Below are 18,822 nucleotides of genomic sequence, written 5' to 3'. Positions count from 1 at the left end.
TTTAAGCCTCCTTTCCTTTACACCGAAGAATGCCACAAGTACTGCAGTGTTGTCCCTGTGCCACGGGAGTACTCTGGAACTGGCTGGTGCATGGCTCAGACAAGGGTCTGTGTTCCTATAGCAGCGATTCCCAAAATAGATCAGACAGCACACAGGATCATGACAGTGTTAAAGGAACACCTGGATGAATGGGTGTATCGAGTGAAAACTTGGAGGGTGTGCTTGCCCCTGCATATGCATGAGGCAGGCTTTGTGCATGTGTATTTGGGTGTGTTAGTGAACTGACAAGATCTCAACTTGCTGTATGATCAGAAAGGGATTCTTATCTGGGGCTCAATAAAGTAAATTCAGCACATACTCTCTTTAGGATTGGTGCAGCCTCCATGGGCGTGGATTTTTGGATGTTTCAGGCTATTGAAGGTAAGATGTTAGAGAGCCTATGTCTACGCGATGGAGGAGTCAGCAGAGCAAGTAGGGAGCATATGTTAAATCCTGTTTCTCATTTTTAGGGGAAATCAGAATTAATGTAGCTCTCTGGATTTGTGGGTACTCAATGGTACACTGGCTTGATAAGCAGGTGGTTACATCAGCAGACTGGTCTCAGCTGGGCTTCAGAGCCAAAGGTCTCTATACCCGCTTGGCAAGAGCAGCATGTTATGGGACATTCCTGTCTCTCTTTCTTGCACTGATCTGTGGACATTTCACATTGCCTAGCATGCCGATAGTCCATTAGGGAAGACTTATCTTAGTACTTGCACCAGGCTCAATTTGAAAATTAACAGTCAGTGGGATTTAGGGTGGATTACATAGCTATGGCCAAGGACCAGGTTGGTCTGGTCAGAAACACTCACAAGGCAGATGTGTCAGAGAGCTGGCAGACATGCACAAATAGATTTGATCAGGAGAACCATGAAACAAGAAGCTGCCTCTTTTGGATCTGTGATGATGGTCAAAGAGAGCAGGAATGATGTCCCTTAACCATGGAGGGAAAAAAGAGTCCACTTATCTGATAAAGGATCCAGTATGTGGTTGAGCTATCAAAAAGAAAGACCAGGTTTGACAAGAGTTAGCTGCCAGACAGTTGGGGGGTAGGGGGGAAGAATGCAACCAAGCAATTTGCTGGCATCTCTGTAAATGGCTGCAAGGGGAGAGCTCTGAGGATAAACAGGAGTAGGGGATCCAGGAAGGACTGGTGGACTCCACAAGCCTGTGGGGTGAGACGAGGTGTTAAGTCTTCACATACTCATCTATCCTATCATTCCTCTTCACAGGGGGGAGGGTGATGGGATTCAGCACTGGGCTGACTCATGAATTGAGTGGTGGAGGGTTGGGTAAGGGAGCCAATCCTGATTCTTCAGCTATACGGTGTGAAGCCATTTAACCAACTTTGTGGATGGGAGGGGGAGTGTCTCAGCAACCCCTTTAATATTGAAGTTAAAGCGGCAGCCTGCTGCTTTAAATCTATTCATGTGTCTATGTCCTCATTCTTCTGCATGTCCAGTCAATCACAGAATAACAGCATCCAAACCAGACATCACATGAGATTGCACACTAACAGCAGACAGCTGAATGACTAGTAGTGAAGAAGAGATTTAAAGCAATTTGTGTACTCCACTTGTTCGGTCTTTTTTTTTTTTTTTTTGAGAAGTGAATTTTGAAGCAAAGAATCCCATATACTTAATATAAGGAAAACAGATTGTTGTACCAGGTGTATTAAGTAGTAAAATATACGGGATCAGGACAGAGGATAATCAACTGGAAGGAAGCAATTTCTCTTAGCAAGACACTAGGGTGCAACCATGTATGTCTAAGGGAGTAGCAAGGGGAAATATCCCTGCCTACTTCCCAATTACCATGGTCTCTATTTTCCATACCATTCAAAGATGCTGAAAATCAAATGACCGGGTTCCTTCGTAAGGCTGATCTGCAAGTTTGCATCCTAGCTTTTAAAGCCACATTCTTTGTTTTCCCTTTACCCTGGTAAAAGAATGTGTGTTATAATTACCAAAGTAACATTTCAGTCTCTTCCCAAAGATTCATGCTACAGGTTTTGTTTGGCTCCAGCCCGAATTTGTATGCAGGACACTTTACATATTTAAAGGTCTACGTCAAGTATGGTACAGAAGAACATAAATACACAGGACATACACCCACAGCAAAGAAGCTAATTTCAAATCAAAGGTTAAAATGGAATCAGAGTTAACAGGCAGAGTTTATAGAAGGATACAAAGCAAGGAACTAATTAGTAGTAACCAAGCAGAAAATCCCAGTTGGAATAAGTTACTAAATCAAAGGTCTAAAAAAATTCAGAATGTCTGTAAAATGCCAGTTAATAAAGTGATCTGAAAGAAAAGTAATAGTTTTAGAACTCAGTGAGAACATTCTAGGTTAAAAAAAACCCAATCTTTAGGTTCATTTTAGGATGAAATCTGAGACAGATTCCAATTTTGGTCTGAGAATTTGGGAGGAAGAAGGGGCACACAGGAGAGTGACCCAATGAGGTTCTTCATTATGTTGAAGAATTTTTTCTGCACATTGCTTGCGGAAACACTAGCAGAATTTGAGAGACTATATTTAATGTAGCCAGCAATTCTGCTCCAGTCCTGTGGAAAGAAACGGGGAGTAGAAGCACTGTGCTAATAAATGTGTATTATGAAATACAGATTTGATCTCTGATGCTTCTAAACAGCAAGTTACGTATGTATAATGAACAAGCAAACTGGAAACCTCAAAATGTGATCATCAGCCTAGTAGAAATGTGCCAAAGTGGAATTTAAGTTTGGCCCAAAATATGGATACTCTTTTAGGATAATGCATAAAACACTCCCAACAAAAAGAAGAGCCCACTGATTAGTTTTCATCTTACGCCTCTTTCCCTCCTCCTCACTACGACCCAACATGACAGTCTCCATTTATTAATTGTGTAGATAGGGCTCTTTGGAAAAAAAAAAAAAATCAAAGTGTCTCCAAACCAGGTGAACATAATCCAGTTAATTACAAAAAATGGTTTTAAAATGTCACGCTATACTTTTGTGATGACCGATGTTTTTATATCCACACATTTCTTCTGTAACGTAACACACAAGTATTGGTCATAAAAGACATGCTTCAGTAGATTGTCAGTTAGATCAATGACAATGTTACAAATTAGTATTAGATCAGACTGCCACTGTAAATACCTCAAGTTAAACAAAAATTATTGTAAGATATGTTCGGATCTGAATTCTCATTTGCATTCGTTTTGTAAACATGTCATGCCATTTGAAACTCTAAGATATGGGTACTCAGTCAATACAAATAGATAAAGAAAATGTTACTTATATTGAGATTTAAAAATTAAAAGGTCCCAAAATAATATAACATTTTGACAGCAAAATGTTGTATAACAGGACACTTTAGACATAATATTTCTTAAGATGAAAGAACAGTGCAAATGAATATAAAGTACCTTGGTAACCACTGGTGCCGAAAACCAGTGCCAGACTCTGTAAGGCTTTTCCTATCTTCTGATATTCCTTAGGTAATGCTGAAGAAAAAAAATAAGTAAAAACGTAAATACTGTTTTACACTTCCACTGAATTATATAGCATTTCTGGTACAAAACAGCTATTCAATATTAAACATTTATTTTTGAGGAAAATGTTCTAGAAGTCCACCATAAGTCATATGTATGTATTACCTTTTATGAATCTTTAATTAAAAAGATAAAATACTGTCTTAATTTAGTCCTTCTATAGTTAGCTCAAAGAGATGCAATAGTATTCGTACAAAGGGTAGTATTGCACATCCATACCTGAATAATTGGCCATTCCAAACTCATGAAGATAAAAACCTTATTTCACTTATTTTAAAATATAACTGTGTGTAAGTACATATTTTAAAAATCACACACCAAATGAGGATCTGTCTCTGTGTATACAATCTATGTATCTGTCTCCATGTATATAATGAACATGACATATTGTGCATGTGTATGTCTATATCTCTCTCAATATCATATTCAGATTACACACACACACACACCCCACTCCTATTCCCCTCCCACCCCACCCCCCACTTTTCTAAGAACACTTTGCCATTGCATCTTGAAGAAAGAACTGAAAAGGTCACCATGTGTGTCCATACTTGCTTATCTAAAGCAACAAATGTGTTTAAAAAGCTCGATTCAGGTGAAATGTCCCCTACCATGGAAACTTAAAAGCATTCCTTCATTACTTCTGTGAAGAAGCCAGAATATTGTGTGTTTAAATGAACCCCAAAACTGGGGAGGGCGTCACCTTATTCTAAATTCATATTCATACAACCTATACAAATGCATTCCAGGAGTACAGAGAGATTTTTTTCTTAAGTGAGCCTTTTAAAAATAAATTTGTTTCAGTGATATATCCTTGACCTGGAGTTAGTAACATGAAGACACAACCTTTTATATACTAAGAAATTGTATTAGCTGCAATGTTAAAGGTCTTCATAATATTCTTAAAAAAAAAGAAAAGAAAAAAGAAAAAAGAACCCTCTTAAAAAGATAGCTATCAAGGTTTCAAAATTTAATACTTAAAGTAGGAACTAACAACATTGCATACAATTATAAGGCTAACAAAATGCACTTGTATGTGTATTATACAATTTGGTGTTCTATTATGTCTACACAGCCATGCATGCACAAATTATTTCTTCACAATGAGGTTAGAATTGCTGTGGTTTATGGCTGAATTTTTAAAATTATAAACAGCATGCATAATTCATATACTATAGACTCAAAGGCTTGATGTAATCTCTGAAATGAAAATAATTTTTTGCTTGTATGAGCTGTCCATTATAGAAAGAGTCAGAAGTTGAGATATGTTTGCTTTTTCATTTTTGTTTTTAATTATCTGTATTTGGAGAAGTGTATTGTGTGGATAAAAGAGGAACTAAGTAGTTTTCAATTGCTCTGACATTTTAGTGTTCAGATCAAGGTAAATGCCTTTTTACACCATACAGTGGGTCTCTCTATTAGTATCCTTAGAATACCTTCGTTAGTAGAATTCTTGCTAAGAATTATTTGATGCATCACGTTTTAATTTTTGTTTCTTGGGACTGGCATTTCCTATGCATTGTGTACCATTCACAGTACTATCCCTCTGTATGCCCCATTAATCCAACACTCCATCCTCAATTTTCTTCAGTGTGCCAAGGCATTGCCATTCAGTTTTGAGACCTATGCAATCCCCAGCAATGGCAGTGTGAATTTATGACAAAGTGGCCACTCCAACAAAGAAAATGTGTATTTCCAATATTTCCTTTTACCACCATGTGTCATTTTAAATATGTTATGGAAGTGAATATATAAAAAAGAAGGACTAAAGGGATAGCCAAGAACTTTTGGATAAGCTGGATTCAGATATCTAGGGATCCCTGAAATTCCAACTCCTGTGGCACTCCAACCCTGCAAGAATGGAGCTGCACTGCACTCAAGCAAAAAGAGGAGATGGGGACTGCTAAAACAACAAAAGAACAGGGCATGGAGACAGAACCAGGAACTTCTGTTCCATGCCTTGTCTCCTCTTCCATCCAAGATACTGAAGGAGGAGGGGAAAAAAAGGCAGCGGTTTGTGTGTTTTAGTTTATGCAGTTCCTGAATTCTATAGATATTAAGTTTCTTCTTCAGTGCAACTGGTGGGCATATAATGGACATTTGGTTAACCGGAATTTCACTGCAATGGTAAAATATTAACTATATTCCACTACTGTTGTAATAATTTCTGTTCATAAATATTAAAACATTTTCTCAGCTGGCCACTTATTAGTTTATTATTATATTGTTTTATATTGCAGTAACAATAGACCAGGACTCCATTGTATTAGGTCCCTGCCCCATATTTTTGAAGTAAACAAGGAATGCAAAGTAGTTGTCTTTTGAGTATAATAAGATTAACTATAGTAATAAGCATTTTGGAGCTTTAAAATAATAGTTTTTATCTGGAAATAATCATGTTAAGATGTAGTTATTGTTGAGAGCATATATTAATAATTTAGGGTAAAATACAATACAGAGATGTTGCAATTATGTCCAAACCAAGTGTTATAAACTCAGGAAATTTAGTTAAGGTGTAGTAACATTGGAGTCGGGGAAGGAGGGGAAAAGGGAAAGAACATAATGTGCTCTCTTTTTTAGCATTGTAAGCCTTACTAGTAATTTTCAGTGTATGGTTTCATCATAACCTAGGATGTTCTCAAATTCAGTAGACTTAAATACATTTCAAATTTAAATAATAAATACACAAATATATCTAAATAGCAATAAAAAAGCAAGGCAGAGAGGACTTAAACTTGTAAAGTTTCCAAGTGACACTTACGTCCAGTACAACGCTTCCAGTGTTCTTGTCCCACTGTCAGCAGCTCTTTAACTCCATCATCCATGGATTTAGTGAATCTGCCTACTGCATCACATTTCTGTTCTCTGTGGAATAAGGGCAATCCCATTACAGACAGATACAGAGTTGTTCCAATTTGCTACAATTGGCATTTAAACTGATGCAATGGACTTTTGAACAACTACATGACTATTATAAATAATAACTTTTACAACGCCCAAGAGTGTGTTAAGCATCTCACAGAACTAGTAAAAGAGTGGGGTGAAATCCTGGCCCCACAAAGTCAATGGCAATTTTGCCACTGACTTCAGTGGGGCCAGAATTTCACTCCAGGTCCTTTGCCTGATGCTTCGTTATACTTTCCATCCTTTAAAAGGAGTCTGCTACTGGATTATCATTCTTGCTCTGGATCCTTATGAATAAGGCAAGGTTTACATAGCTAATCCAAAACATTATCCTTTATGGCAGTCTCGCATATAAAGGATATATGATCACTACTGTTTTGTATTTTAAATTTTGTGAAGAAAATGCACCCCTAGTGCACTAGCTATACATTTTTTAAAAATATAAATGTGAAGAATTAAAACAATGGAAGTCTGATTTCTTAAAATGATGGTACACACAAAAACAGCAGCTATAGCCGATACTCACACCAGACCAGTCTACAAAGAGTGAATCTGATATGCAAATCAGCATCAAAAACTAGACTACCTCTTCAGGGAGAATAGAAATATAGTCTCAACCTGAAGATGACTAAATGATTTAGGATAAAGAGCTGCTGATATCTCACGGAAGAAATGCAAATATTTTGTGCTCAAAAACAATCTGCCTGGATTCCAATTTATGTATTTCTCTTTCATTTTACTAAGGATATCTGCATTAAAATATCCATACTTATTTATATAGCACTGTACACACAGGAATGCGCTGAGCAATTAACAGAGTAGCTCTATGAATGTCCTAACATTTTCATTAAAATTTTTCCCAACTATACCATGTTTTATCTAGTGCCCACGAGACCATTATGATGTAATTATTATCATCTCTCTTTTACACAGAGCAAGAGGTTAAGTGACTTGGTCAAAATCACAGACTGGGTCATTGGAAGAGCTGAGACTAGACCTCAAAGGTTCCTAGATCCCAGCTTTGGGCTTAGGTTACTAGACGTTTCTCCCTGAAATGTCAATTCTTTGTTTGCAATATCCCAACTTGTAACTGGGGAAGTTTCTGTGACTTTAAACAGGAAAAACAACGAAACAGCGTAACTCTTAAAAAGCCTAGATCCTATTTTCATGCAAAGTCCCAAACACTGAAGAATGCGATAACAAAAAATAAGGCCCGCATTCCAAAAAAAAAAAAAAAAAAGTTACCCTGTTTATGTGCCACCCAATTAATTATAATAGGACTACATGTGAGAATGAGAATAGGTATAGAAGAATTAGGCCACATGGTTTTAGGATCCTCAGTGAAAGGTGATCTAAATGATTTGACCACTTAATGGGAAGACTGACTTACAATATAATAATGAAAATAAAATATGCAGAAATGAAGTGTCAATACTTTTACCTTGGACAGGAGACTAAACCAATAGAGAAAGATATATATTTACATCCCTATGGACTCTACTGAAAAAAATGTTGAAATTAGGATAAATATAAAGTGAGATTTAACCCATATGCCATGAGTGTGTGATCTGACTCTTCCAGGAAATAAATGTTCAGAAGACTTAAGTCTTGTCTAAACACAAAAGTTGTACTGATTTAACTTACAAATAAGTAATATAGGTTTAAGTTATAAGTGCAAGCCCCTTATGTGGGCAATTAAGTTGGTTTAAGAGTACTTTAGACTGAATTAGTTTAAAATAGATGCCTTGTTGATTGGCAGATTGTCTACCACGGTGTCTGTTGAGAGAGATTAATAGGGTAGAATGGTTGAGAAAAGAATGGCTAATGAAAAAATCAGAGTGGTAAGCCCCAGAATAAATACATTTTTTGTTAAGTATTTTTGAAGTTGCCCTATAACCACCTACTTTCTTCTATTAAAGGAGATAATTCATAGAAATATTATGAATTAAGGCATACAAACCTACTATTTTTTATTCCCATTATTAAAAGATATATTATGAATGGCATGTACATAGATTGAGACTTGCACTTCAAACAAAAACAAATAATAAGCTTCCTAACTTAGAGGCCCTAACACGTTACAGCCTCATCATTTCTCTTTCCTGACAGATGAGAAATGTTATGCCTCTTGATAATATTTTTAGAAACCAATTCTCCTGGAGCTTTATCATCACATCATTCTCTCATGCACACACGAAATCTTTTTAGTACCAAGGGTTTTTGTACCACATTGATACCACAGTATTTAAGCACATAATTAAGGTTGAGGATTAACAACTGATTTTGAAATGGAAGAGACCTAGAAGTCCATTTCTCTGCTAGGGCAGGACTGTTTCCTTGAATATAGATGGAGTAATAGCTATGTACCACAATGATGTTGCTTTACCCACAAAATACTCAGCATAGGCCTCATATATTTCTAAGTGTAGGTACAGTATGATATTGCTATTATAAACACTTTTCATTTCGTCACATCAGCTCATCCACAAACATTTAATGTCTTCACAGACGTACAGACATTATGGAAATCCATGTAAACACCCATGTTCTACAGTAGATGGGGGGGGGGGGGAGGAGATGGCAAGCAAATCATACATATCTCCTCATTTGTCTTTTTAAAACAAGATTATGGGAATTAAAGACAGGAACTGCAAAGCAAATCCAATTTATCACCCTAAGGTTAGCTAAGAGAAGTCTGTGTGTGCGCGCGTGCGCGTGTACATTCCTTTACACTTATATAGAATTTGCCCAATTTTTTATATAACTTTTTTAAAAAGTTTTTAAAAGTCTGATAATTTAAGTCACTCTTCCCTCATTTGTAATAGATTTCTGCTGGTCCCTCCCATCAGAACGCTTTGCTGAATGAATTAAACATTATCTTTTCCATTTTATGCACAGGATTGTTTGTCTTGTTTGACAGGACTGTCTACCTCACATTAAATTTTTTTGGATACATTTAGTTGCTTTGGAATGATTCAGAACTGCCACAATAAAGAACAAAACAGACCATTTAACTGCCATGCTGGCAGGCTTCTGCGCCAATATTCTGCCAGTGCTCATCAACTCCGATTCAAGTTAGTTGCAAAAAAGTCCTTTTAGGATCTGCCTTCAATCTGGTCTTCGATCCTGCATGTGCAGATCTCTGTGCAATATCCTTTTATTGTGTCAGAGTTTTAACAGATTTGGAAAGGTCTCCACCAAATCTTAAATTAAGGTCACTTTATGAGAAAGCTACCATTTTTCAGTTTCACCTCAGTGACGTACTGCCAGAAGCCCTTTGATGCCACCAGTATGTGTACTCATGCAAGCTTAAATTTGTGTTATATGGATAGTTCTGTAGTTTTCCATCAGGAGATAACATTTTGTAATATGACTGCTGACATGTAGTATCAGTGCAAGAGAAGGGAGTGCCACCTTACATTTCTATCATGTCCAAGTCAGGAGCTTCTGGTTCCATAGTTGAAAAGATCATTACTCCCACAATCTCATCTTTTTCTGCCTTCCTCTTCCCAGTTTTCCATTCCTTGGCAAAAGAACAATGGGACAATGCATACTGTGCAGTGTGATCATCACTGTTTACCCATAGTAGAGTAACACATATCCTAAGCAATGAATGCAACTTCAATGGGAGTTTTGCCAATTCTTCTATAGGGACAGAATTGCAATTTTTTTTTTAAAATGCATTTCATTTTCTATATCATAGCACTAAGTTGAAAATGTGAATTATACATTGTGCAATACATAAGTATATATACACACACAACACAAACTACTTATCAAATAACCGAATTACAAAAGAAAAATTATGCACATATCTAAATTGTTTCATTTTAAAAATTATACTCCACTTTATATACACACACGCACAGCAATGTGTGATATCTTTGGATTGTCATCATCCAATTGGTTAAAGGACCGAGCAACTTAATTTTTTTACTATAATTTTCCCAGCTGGTCATATTTGTTTAAATAAAAGCAGCAGCAGGAGGCAGAGATTTGACAACTGCCACTGTAAAATGCTTAGTTGGAATTAGTTTTTTAAATCCTAGATATGTTGCAGCATCAGTTCTCTGTATTTCATGTCACTAGTCATAAGAATGCCAATAGCCAGCCACACAGGTTTTAGCAACAGAAACTGCTGACAAGCTAGAAGGACAACTGCATGACCCTATCTTAGCTAACAGAACAGTTTCTGGATACATGTACACTCTACACATGCACTCCATTTTGCCTTTATTGCTCATGAATACTTTAAATTAAAAAAAATTCTTCTTTAAAAAAAGGGTGCCAGTTACGTAGGCCTAGCAGTCAACATATAACCAGATTGGTACTAGTTCTGGAGCTTAGCAAATGGGCTACCCTCAAGAGAAAAAGAAACAAAATGAGAAGGAACAAGGAAACTGAAGAAGCAAGCTTATGTTCTACGTATATTTGGTCCAACCTCAGTGCAGGGGGCTGGACTAGATGACCTCTGAAGCTCCGTTCTAGCCTTACATTTCTATGATTCTATCATCATGCCACAGATTTGCCTGATCTTGTTACCATCAGGGTCAACCCCTTTTTCTATCTTTTTTAATGCAGTACTACAACCATATACCTCTAAGCTCTGCTGCAAAATGAATGGTTTCTGGCAGCAGAACAGTACAGATCACTAGGACCGCACTCACTGATGAGTCAACCAACGATAAATGAGTTCAGCAGAGTCAGATCTGATCAAGTCCAACAGCCACAGAAATCTTTGGAAGGGCACATTAGTTTATTTTGTTAAAGAAAGCAAAAATTCCCTTGGGTTGTCTTTTTTTCCACCCATTTTTAGATAACTGCTACTATTAGAGTTTTGCTCATTCTATTTTTCTCTTCCAGAAATGTCACTAACTGGAGATACAATGTGTGAGAGGAGTGAAGGGGGAGGGAGAATTAGAAATTATTATTCTGCTAATTCTGAAAAAAAAATCTACCTTAGAATACCTATCTATTAGGACAGATGGCAATAAAATTTCATTAGGCAAACCTATTCCTCTTCTAAGCAATGAACCAAGTCTACCAAACACATGGCAATTTACAGCTTGTCAATTGCCCACTGGGGGGCAGACAGAAATCAAAACATTCATTATATGTAGGCTACAAAATTTAACATCACTCTCCTGTGCAAAGTGAGCTCATCAGTCCAAGTCCCTTTCTTTCATCTCTCTTTTCTGACTGTAACAAGGCTGAATTTTTTCCTACCTTCTCATCCCGGAAATTGAGGAACTGCTGAAAAACTTCGCTTTCTGAAACAACCGGATGACGACACATCCTGGTCATCCAACCCTGCAGCCTCTCCATGCGCATTTTGATAAATTCTTCTTCAAAGCGCCCTGCAATATACTGAATAATAACTACTACATTTCTGCTTTAGCAACATCCACACGTATCTTTAAAATAAAAACAGGCTCTTTTCACCTAAATTTGGTGGACTGCGAAACGGCTACCTTTATGTAATTTCTGTAGCTTGGAAAATTAGAACTGTAGAGTAATAGGCATCAGCTGATGGTGAGTAGGATTGTTATTTTTAAATAATGGCCAAGACACATTTTAGAGAGTTCTCTTGTTTTGTCTGATTTTGAAACAGAAAAGGATAATGGCACGTCATTTTTATGTTTTCCAGAGAACACAGTTAATTAGTTGACCCAAGACACAGAATTTACAGGCGTGCTCAAATTGCAGGCCTTTGATTAATGCAATCTATTCAGTTCTTCAGTCAAGAAGATAACAGAAACAGATATGAATTTCTGAAGAAAGTGTAAAAACAAGATGGAGTAGCATTTATTTGTTAAATATGTCATGTTTATAATGCTTTTGAAAGGTCCAACATCCATCAAGTTCATACATGGAAGGCAGTTGCACAAAAGACAACACCCACCACCACCACCAAATAAATACCTTTTCACTTCTTCAAAATGTATAAATATTGTATCCACCAACATACCAAGATGTTTTCCCCCACAAACTAGAAAAGATGAAGCTCAAAGAATAGCAAAGTTTGGCATTTATGAAGTGCCAGCTCTTTGTAACTACAGAGATATTTAGCACATATCATTGAAACTATTACATTTTAAAAGTAGGTAACTGATGAAACGCTATTTATAGAGAGTAATTTCTGCCATTGTGTATTGATAATTACCTTTGTTTTGTTAAAATTAAAAAGACTATTATTTTATAGTTAAAATTGGAAAAAACAAACCTCATTCATTTGATGAGTCCAACATAGTACACAATAGTATACATTTGAAAAGGTTAAGGCATTGTTACAGCATACTAACCGCTCTGATCCACATAGCAATGTAGATAACAGTCCTTGAAGGAGTACACTTTTAAAAAAATATATATATAAACTTGACATAGTTGCTATGGCAGCAGCTTAAAACCCCCACAGAAAACTCAAGTGGTGAGATACAAACACGGAGCAGAGCTGGCAATACTAACTGATAGACATGCACAGAACTATTGAAAACGATAGGAAACTACATCCACACTTAATGGCATCTAGTCAATTAACAGAATAATTTAAGACTGAAGGATGACACAACATATTCCATAACTATAACTTGCTTTATCATCCAGCTGCACTAAAGCTGCAGTAGCGTCTGAGTCATTGTACGGAGACATGAATGGTAACCTATTTGGAACCTTTGCAAATCATATCCATAATCCATAGCAGCCAGCAAAAACAGAATTCCTGTTATAGTTCTTATCTAAACAAAAGTAATAGTCAGCTGGCACAGTAGCAGGCTTTCCACAGACTAACGTCTAGAATAGCTTTTTTTCTGTCCAGCCGTCCTCTGAAAGAAGCCTCCTGAGCATGCTGAAAGATATTTACCATTTTAAAAGAAAGTTTTATTTAAGCTAATTTCTAAAGGAAATAAATACCCTTTTCTTGGCACAAATCGAGAAAATCACCCTTGCTCACAGAATACCAAAGACAAAAGGTTAACTGAGATGCCAGATTCTCTTTTGAGTCTTTTATGATCCAATTACAATGAAAGCTAGACACACATCAGGTCTTCTGGGTTCTTTTTAGTTCATGTGCACGTGTTTAAATAAAAATACTGGTGCAATTCTAAGCATAAGGCTAGCTAAGCAAAAACAAAATCACTTCCTCACTTTTCAATTTCCTCGGCATTTATCCCAGCATTTGCATCAATGCTCAACTTTCTTCACACACTGAGAGGCTGTTGCATTTTCAGAGGTACAGAGAGCCACATAGTTGGCTGCGTGCGTGCGTGCGTTTTTCTTTTTGACTTGTTGCTTTTTTTTAAAAAAAGACTGCGTAAGAGTCTCACCAGAAAAAAGAGGAAACAGCAGCATTAATTAAATATAAACAGAAATTACACGTTTTCTTCCACCATAGGTCTCCACTTTCCACTAAATGCACAATTCACTGCACTTGTTAACAAATACATTCCTGGTTAATGTGCCACAGAATTCTACCAAAAGGCACAGATTCTGAGATTACACATGACTATGACGACTGAGCTGCTGAGACCACTGAGGGTCCAATCCAATATCCATTGAAATTAAGGCTCCCATTGATTTCAAAAGGGTTTGTGTCAAGCCGTTATTGTTTAATAGCACTAATCAGGGCAGAGGGTTAAATACATAGAAAACACTTTTCACGTGACCTTTTTTGGCAAGTGTGAAATTAAACTATTAAAAACCCCATATGTAACATTTTACTTATGAACAGAAAAGCAACGGTATACCCTCTGTCTGAGGGTCCTGCTTCTCCCCCGCACCAATTTTCACTTTTATTATTTTTCTCTTTCCAACTGAAAGGCCCCTGTGTCATGATAATGGTCTCTCTGAATCATGGCACTCCCAAAACTGTCCACGGGGTTGTTTCAGAACGATGAGATCTTCTCCACTACCAAGACTGAGTACACTCCCTCCGTAGTGCTTAGTTGTCCAGCCAGTGGCAAAAGGATCAAATCTGAGTTTTGAACAGATCTTGACATATGCCATGAGTTAGACTATCATCAAGCCACCATGACCAAAAGAAGAATTATTCTGAACACTTTTCAAAACCATTGAGAAATAAGGAGAAGGTCACTATCAGGTGAGATTTTTTTCTTTGAGTTCACAGCTGGAATATTTACCTGTGACTTGCTTGTCAGGAAGAGACGGGATTGGAATGGCAAATCCAAATTTAACCAGGAGACGCTCATATAACCAATCAAAGTGTTTATATCTGTGGTTGACAGATCGATTAGTGTTCTGTGGAACAGGCAAAAAAAAATTCTGACTTTTGATGGATCTTTTAAAAAACTGAAGTAAAGTCACAACAAATGGTTAATGTGACTAACTAGCTCAAGTAAAGCTTTAGCACAAAGTCTCAGAATAGTTACTATTTAAATACAGGTTTCAGAGGGGTCACCATGTTAGTCTGTATCAGCAAAAACAATGAGGAGTCCTTGTGGCACCTTAGAGACTAACAAATTTATTTGGGCATAAGCTTTCGTGGGCTAAAACCCATAGCACAGTTACCAACTGGGAAAAAGTAACTTTTCCTTAAACTATCTGCTATTATTTACTGTCATAGCTCCCCCTCCCCCCGCACTCCCCATCTTCTCAACTTTACACACAGAATGGAAGTCTGGTGTCACACACACACTTACAGTACATGTTAGCTGATATTCAATGTAGCTCTTCAAGCCATACATTTTGGAACCTTTTTTGGGATCTGCCACCACACAGTCAAACGTAGAGGTAGGATAAACCCACATAGGACCATAATCTCCAACCTGCAAATAGTTTCAAAAATATTAATTTTATAAATGTAAAAACAGACCATCCTTAACAAGAAAGCAATTAAAACGTGTGTTGGACATTCTAAGCATCCAGGGACTATACTGATATTTGAGGGTGCTCAGCAGCTTGCAGGAGGCATTCAGGGCTATTTGAAGCATGGCCCTTAGACTCATGCAGAGTCCACTACCTCTCATTTATAAATCTAATCAGAGGTACATAATGTAACTGAAATGGCTTTTAGAAATATTGTTTAAAATTTTGAATAGCATAAGGTGTTTTTCTTGTAGCAAACAATGTACCTGTATTAGAATAGCTGATTATGAACAAAGGCTACAACTGGAAGATGTTGCCCTTGATGACTTTTCACCAGAAACTCCCAACTCTCTCCACTGAGTAATTTGCTGGTCTTTTGATCTTCTAAACCATTATGTAAGTATTCCCACTGTATTTGATGGCAATAGTTGCACGAGTGAGGGTTTGCAGACTGGGCTTTATGTTACCTATATGTTAGACCCATTTACATATTGCACAACCAAGCAGAATACATTGTAATCAGCATTACCGGGGGGGGGGGGGGAGAGAACGATCTAAGTTACGTGAATAACGTAGCTGAAGTCGACATATTAGATCGACTCACCATGGTATCTTCACCACGGTGAGTCGACTGCTGCCGCTCCCCTGTCGACTCTACCTGCGTCTCTCGCGGCGCTGGAGTACAGGAGTCGACGGGAGAGCGCTTGGGTATCGATTTTATTGCATCTAGTCTGGATGCAATAAATCGATCCCCGCCCTCCGATCCAGCAGGTAGTGAAAAAATACCCTAATTCTCACCAGGGTAGACTCTCCTCAGCCTACCCCCACCCCTCACATCGGCATGGGGACAGAGGATATTAAAAGGGGGGAGGACCTCAGCCCACAATGTCTCCCCCCTCCCATCTGTACAAGGCCCATCAGCAAAATCCCACGTCTTTTACTTCTGGGAACTGTTCCTTTTATTTAACCTTTTAACTGCCCTGGAAACTAGGTGTAAATTGCAGTAAACTAAAATGCCTACCAAGTACTACCACGAATTAACAAATCCTATTCCTAATTAACCTAGTTGTCCCTCCACAATGCTGTGCGGAAGGCGAAAAACTCCCAAGGCATATACGATTTTGGTCTCTTTGGGGAGAAAAAATTCCTTCCTGATCCCAGAACAGGTGATCAGTCAGACCCGCAGTATCCTCAAAACACATCTCCAAAGCTATCAGTAAGGGGTCAGAGGATGGGCTGCAGGAACAGAGCAAGAAGAGGCTCCACATGGAGCAGGCTAGGGTTTAAATTAATGAAAGGGGAGGGTGAGGAACCAGTCAGCATCCTTCCTCCCTTCAGATGGCCAATGAATGGCTAGATACTCTGGAGGGGAAGGGACAACCTCTGCATCCTATTAGTGGGTGCTCTTCTCCCCATTTAGCTGGGGCTGTCCCAATCACCAATGGCCCCATCAAGTTTCCCACCGGTTGAGGCAGGTGGGTGGCACTGGAGATTCTCAACACTTGGCAGGATCACGCCCTAACTGCACAGTCTCCCCAAATAAAATAATATACATAAAAAACAGTGTCTGCAGTACACGAGGCATTAGGTTCTAAGCTTTTACTTATATTAGTGTCCCTCAGCAGTCCCTCTTTTAGCCTCAACATGTCTTAAAAATAATTCGGATGAGGGAAAAAAAAAAAAAAAACAAAAAACTTACAATTATGGAAATTTTCTCTTTGGGTTTTACTAGCTGCTTTGCCAACAGATACTGTTCCATTCCAGGTTTTGCAAATCCAGGGAATCTAATCAAAGAAATAAAGTGACTGAATTTCTTTTTCATAATCCCTTCTTTGACAGGTTCACAATTTCCTGCCATGTTTTTAAAAACTCATTATTCCTGATGGGCTAAGGAGAGGTGATAGCCTAATTACACTAAGTGAAATCTGTGCTAATCACAGATTGCTCTGATGGCTAATTATTCACTGGAAAAAAACCCAGTAAAGCTTCAGCTATTGAGTAATCATCTTTATTCATGAAAGTACAGGATACTAAGCTGGTTTCCGATTGGCTGAACTGCACAATAGGTCTGGTACTCAAAGCCAATCAGAATAAGTATGACAGTGGAATAATTAGCAGCAACTGCCATTCTATTACATCATCACTCATCAGCTAAAATGATTTGAATTCACATCAGTTTCATCTGATAAACAGTAATAACGATTTACTATGAACAACGTTATAATTTTATCTAGTAGTTCTGGACATGACATAAGTGTGACACTCATGTTTTATCCACTAACCAGAATTAATAAGTGAAGCTATTGTGCCCTCAAATCAAAGTTTACATTTACCAAAAACTAACCAGGGGAATCCAATTTCCTCAGTCTTTTCAATAAAATGACTGGACCAAAAACAGTTAGTCCCTTGAAGTGCTGCTAAGCAGCTGCTGTTTGCATGGAGCAACAACACGGATGAAGTGTGATTTAAATTAAATTAGTTTGCAGTGCCCCTAAAATAGGGGGTTTTGTTGGTGGTGATGCTGGATTTTTAAATAAGTTGTAGTATACAACAGTGAAATAACATCATTGTGAAAGGTTACAGAGTAGCAGCCGTGTTAGTCTGTAATCCGCAAAAAGAAAAGGAGGACTTGTGGCACCTTAGAGACTAACCAATTTATTTGAGCATAAGCTTTCGTGAGCTACAGCTCACTTCATCGGGTGCATCCTTATGCTCAAATAAATTGGTTAGTCTCTAAGGTGCCACAAGTACTCCTTTTCTTTTATCATTGTAAAAGAACGCTGTCACAGGACAGGACCAAAGTACCTCCTGCTTTGAAAAGCCATTGTGTCTGCATTACCTAGTCATTAGTTTCCCAAAAATGCAGGGCTTGTACTACTAGCTACATAGCAGGGGCCATTATCCTGCGTCCGTTTTCTATTCCACTGACATTCAACTGTAACTACGTAACAGCTACTCAAAACCAGTGATAGAAGCTTATCCACTTATACCTATTTATTATTCCGGGGGTAATATTCTATTTGATCTTAGGTGAGATTTCATCCTGTTTTAAAATGTGGACTATCTTTAAATGGGTAAGGTAAATAAAATTAGACTTCCTGTAACAACAGGCCTGATTCTCCAACACACATTCATGCAAGTATTCATTCATTAAAGTCAGTAAAACTACTTGCTTGAGCAAGGATTATTCACATGAAGGGTTGTAGATTTAAGCTCAGTATTTTCAAAAAGGTACAAATCCAAAGAATCAAAACAGTTATTCAACAAACTATCCCTCTTGCAGTACAGTGACAAAGGCCCCAATCCTACCAATGTTTATACATGTGCATAGCTTTATGCACATGAGCAGGCTCACTGAAATCAATGGGACTTCTCATATGAGGAACGTTAATTTTGTGTTTGCCAGATTGGGACCTTTGTCATTGATTGCAGAAGTCTTATGCTCAATCTGATTTACTTTAAATAACCATTCTGGTTATAGCTATAAGGAATAATGGATAAATATAATAAAGAAAAACGTGACC

At 37.7% G+C, this 18,822-nt stretch overlaps 1 protein-coding gene across 2 annotated transcripts in view; it reads right to left on the bottom strand.

Moving 5' to 3' along the window:
- The window catches only part of SNX9 (sorting nexin 9), a 93,794-nt gene that overhangs the window by 14,923 nt on the left and 60,049 nt on the right, over positions 1-18,822 (bottom strand). For both annotated transcript variants that reach the window (XM_074948685.1, XM_074948686.1), the window contains 7 exons: positions 16,998-17,082; positions 15,133-15,258; positions 14,614-14,731; positions 11,705-11,835; positions 9,898-10,001; positions 6,336-6,439; positions 3,449-3,526 (listed from right to left, as the gene is read on the bottom strand). In XM_074948685.1, the coding sequence (XP_074804786.1) occupies positions 3,449-3,526; positions 6,336-6,439; positions 9,898-10,001; positions 11,705-11,835; positions 14,614-14,731; positions 15,133-15,258; positions 16,998-17,082 (746 nt within the window). The remainder of the gene's footprint in view (positions 1-3,448; positions 3,527-6,335; positions 6,440-9,897; positions 10,002-11,704; positions 11,836-14,613; positions 14,732-15,132; positions 15,259-16,997; positions 17,083-18,822) is intronic.

Source organism: Natator depressus, chromosome 3 (genome assembly GCF_965152275.1).
Source record: "Natator depressus isolate rNatDep1 chromosome 3, rNatDep2.hap1, whole genome shotgun sequence".
Taxonomy (NCBI): Eukaryota; Metazoa; Chordata; order Testudines; family Cheloniidae; genus Natator; species Natator depressus.
Note: the sequence above shows the minus strand (reverse complement) of the source record. Positions and strands in the feature narration are given on the sequence as shown.